Source organism: Penaeus vannamei, chromosome 28 (assembly GCF_042767895.1).
Source record: "Penaeus vannamei isolate JL-2024 chromosome 28, ASM4276789v1, whole genome shotgun sequence".
In the NCBI taxonomy this organism is placed as follows: Eukaryota; Metazoa; Arthropoda; class Malacostraca; order Decapoda; family Penaeidae; genus Penaeus; species Penaeus vannamei.
This window is the reverse complement of record NC_091576.1, coordinates 25043654-25046153: the sequence shown is the minus strand read 5'-3', so window position 1 is coordinate 25046153 and position 2500 is coordinate 25043654. Positions and strand designations below refer to the sequence as shown.

The 2500-nt window shown below is 40.7% G+C and overlaps 1 protein-coding gene across 1 annotated transcript in view; it reads right to left on the bottom strand.

The window, feature by feature from the left end:
- LOC113803195 (uncharacterized) overlaps window positions 1–1689 on the bottom strand; it is a 3083-nt gene extending 1394 nt beyond the window's left edge. Inside the window, exon 1 of the mRNA XM_070141965.1 lies at window positions 355–1689. Within this exon, the coding sequence (XP_069998066.1) occupies window positions 355–1546 (1192 nt within the window). The 5' untranslated portion in view covers window positions 1547–1689. The remainder of the gene's footprint in view (window positions 1–354) is intronic.
- Between the last annotated feature and the right edge of the window lie 811 nt (window positions 1690–2500).

Genomic DNA, 2500 nt, shown 5'->3' with positions numbered 1-2500 from the left:
GAAATACTTGTATATCTTTTATACATAAATAAAGACCTCACTTCACTACCTTAAAATTAATCAAAACCAAATAAATCACCAGTCACAAGATCACTCAATACAAAAGTCTCCAGTTATACATAACACCATGTTAACATATTTACATGCAAAACCTTATACTGTCACAATATAACAGTATTTCAATAACCAAACATTTGTCACAGATTTATATAACATGATTCTGAATCCTGATAAATTTCATTCACTAAATAACTTGTTATCACAATCACAATGAAAGCTTCTTTCCTGCTTTCTTAGCACAATATGAACAATATTCAATGGTGGTTTCATCACCATTGACATGTAAACACATACCACTTGAGACCACTTCTTCTTCCGCACTCGTGGTCATTTCACCTAGCACAACACTAGTCATTCCCAACTTGCTGATCACTTCAGAGAGCTTTGATTGGTTCTTGAGGATATTACTTAGGTGCTTCACTTGCTGCTCGAGCTTCATTTTAGCTTCCCTGAGACTCTCATTCTCCCCTGCCAGTTGGTCACGTTCCCGGCTAACACTCTCCACTGTGCGCTCCAACTCTGCCAGCTGTGCCTTTTTCTGCTCCCTATTCCGTTTGGCGTTTATTGCATTGCGGCGACATCTTTCCATCTCTGGGTCTTCCAAGGGATCGAGTTCATAAGCCTTCCGCTTCATTCCGATGCTAGTTGATGCCTGAGATCCAACAGAAGATTCTGAATTGTTTCTCACTCGCAAGGACCTGAACGGCAGAGCTTCTTCTGCTGCTCCATTATCTGCCGATGCTGCTCCTGGTGTAACACACAACCTTTTTGGAGTTGGTTCAGAGGGATGCGGTGAACTGGTTGGAAGTATTTTGCGCACAGTCACTGGGACACGGGTAACTGTTGGTGATGCAGTTCCAAGGATACGAGTGCCTGTACCTGTTGGACCAAGCTTACCACCAGTACGGAGTGTCCTCAAGCGAGCCAGCTGGGTTGTCGACCCAGATTTAGGGATCCTGACAAGGTTGTGAGCCGGCTGGGGGAGCGACAATGGTGCCACCATCTCTCCTGTGTTCTTCTTGGTTTTCACAATGATACGTACTGGCTCCTGAGTTGGTGTGGCATTGGTCCCTGCACCGTCTCCCTTGCTTCCTTCTTCGACTGTAGTAGGGGAGTCAGGCACAGCAGGCGGGGAGCTGTTGTCTGGATTGGCAGTTGGAGAGATGGCGTGGAGTCGATGTGGAGAGTCCGCTGGAAGGGAAACTGGCATGAGAGTCTCGGGGTTGTGACTAGGTGATGCTGACTGAAGCTCGAGCAACTCATTCTGGTCAAAAGTATTGAGCAGAGGATCGCCCAGGATCAGGGCATTGCTGGAGTCCACAGCCAGCATGGCATCGTCGTCCATGAGGCCATGGCTCGGGATGCCAGCATTGATCTCTACGTCTTCATCTATCTCAAACAAATTGAACTTGATTCCTCCCTTACCGTCCACAAAGTTGCAAAGCTCGTCAATTTCTGAGAAATCGATAGCCGAGTAATCCGCCATCTTGTAGGAGCCTAGATACCCCGAGAGCCAACAAGGCGATCAAAAGTCAGTACTTAACAAGACTTTATAAGTTCTCTTCACCTCCCCATGTAGCTCTAAATATTCTCTGACACGGCTCTATTCACTTACATAATATGTTTGAAGATAGAATAGTTCCCGGAGAATAGAATATACCAAAATTTGACTACTCGTACCTGCTCCTTCAAACGTCTCCTCTAAAGTGTCGGCTCACGGCGGCTTCCAGCGGCGCATGCGTGAAGCGCTTCTTGCTGATTGGCTGCACCCAATGGGTGCTGCTGTATCCTCAGTACCGATTGGTCGAAAATGACGTCAAAATCTAAATATAGACGTGACGTAGGAAACGTTTTGTCAACGAATAGAAATAAGGAATACGAACTTAAAATATATATTTTCCTTTTAATTTCCACAGATCGATAATTTTAATTTCTTCATTCTGTTTTGCTACAATTACCTAGGTGTACTTTCAGTAAAGAACAATTCCTATGCTATTGTTCTTCACATGATTATTTCATTGCCATAGACTTATCATTGTTGATACTAGCATTAGTTGTAGTAGTCGTAGTAGTAGTAGTATCATCATTATCATTTTTTATTATTCTTATCATTATCGTCGCCATTACCATCATCATTACTATCATTATTAGTAATTATAATTATTCATACTATTATTATTGTTGTTGTTATTTTTGCTGTTGTTGTTGTTGCTATCATTATTATTGTTAGCATTATTGTTAATTATTATTATTAGCAGTATTAGTATTATCATTATCATCATTATCGTTATCATTGTCATTATTTTTGTTATCATTGTCAATATTACGATAATTATTATTATCATTATCATTATCATTACCATCATCATCATTATTATTAATGCTATTCTTGTTGTTATTACTATTATTATTATTATTATCATTATTGTTATTATTATTA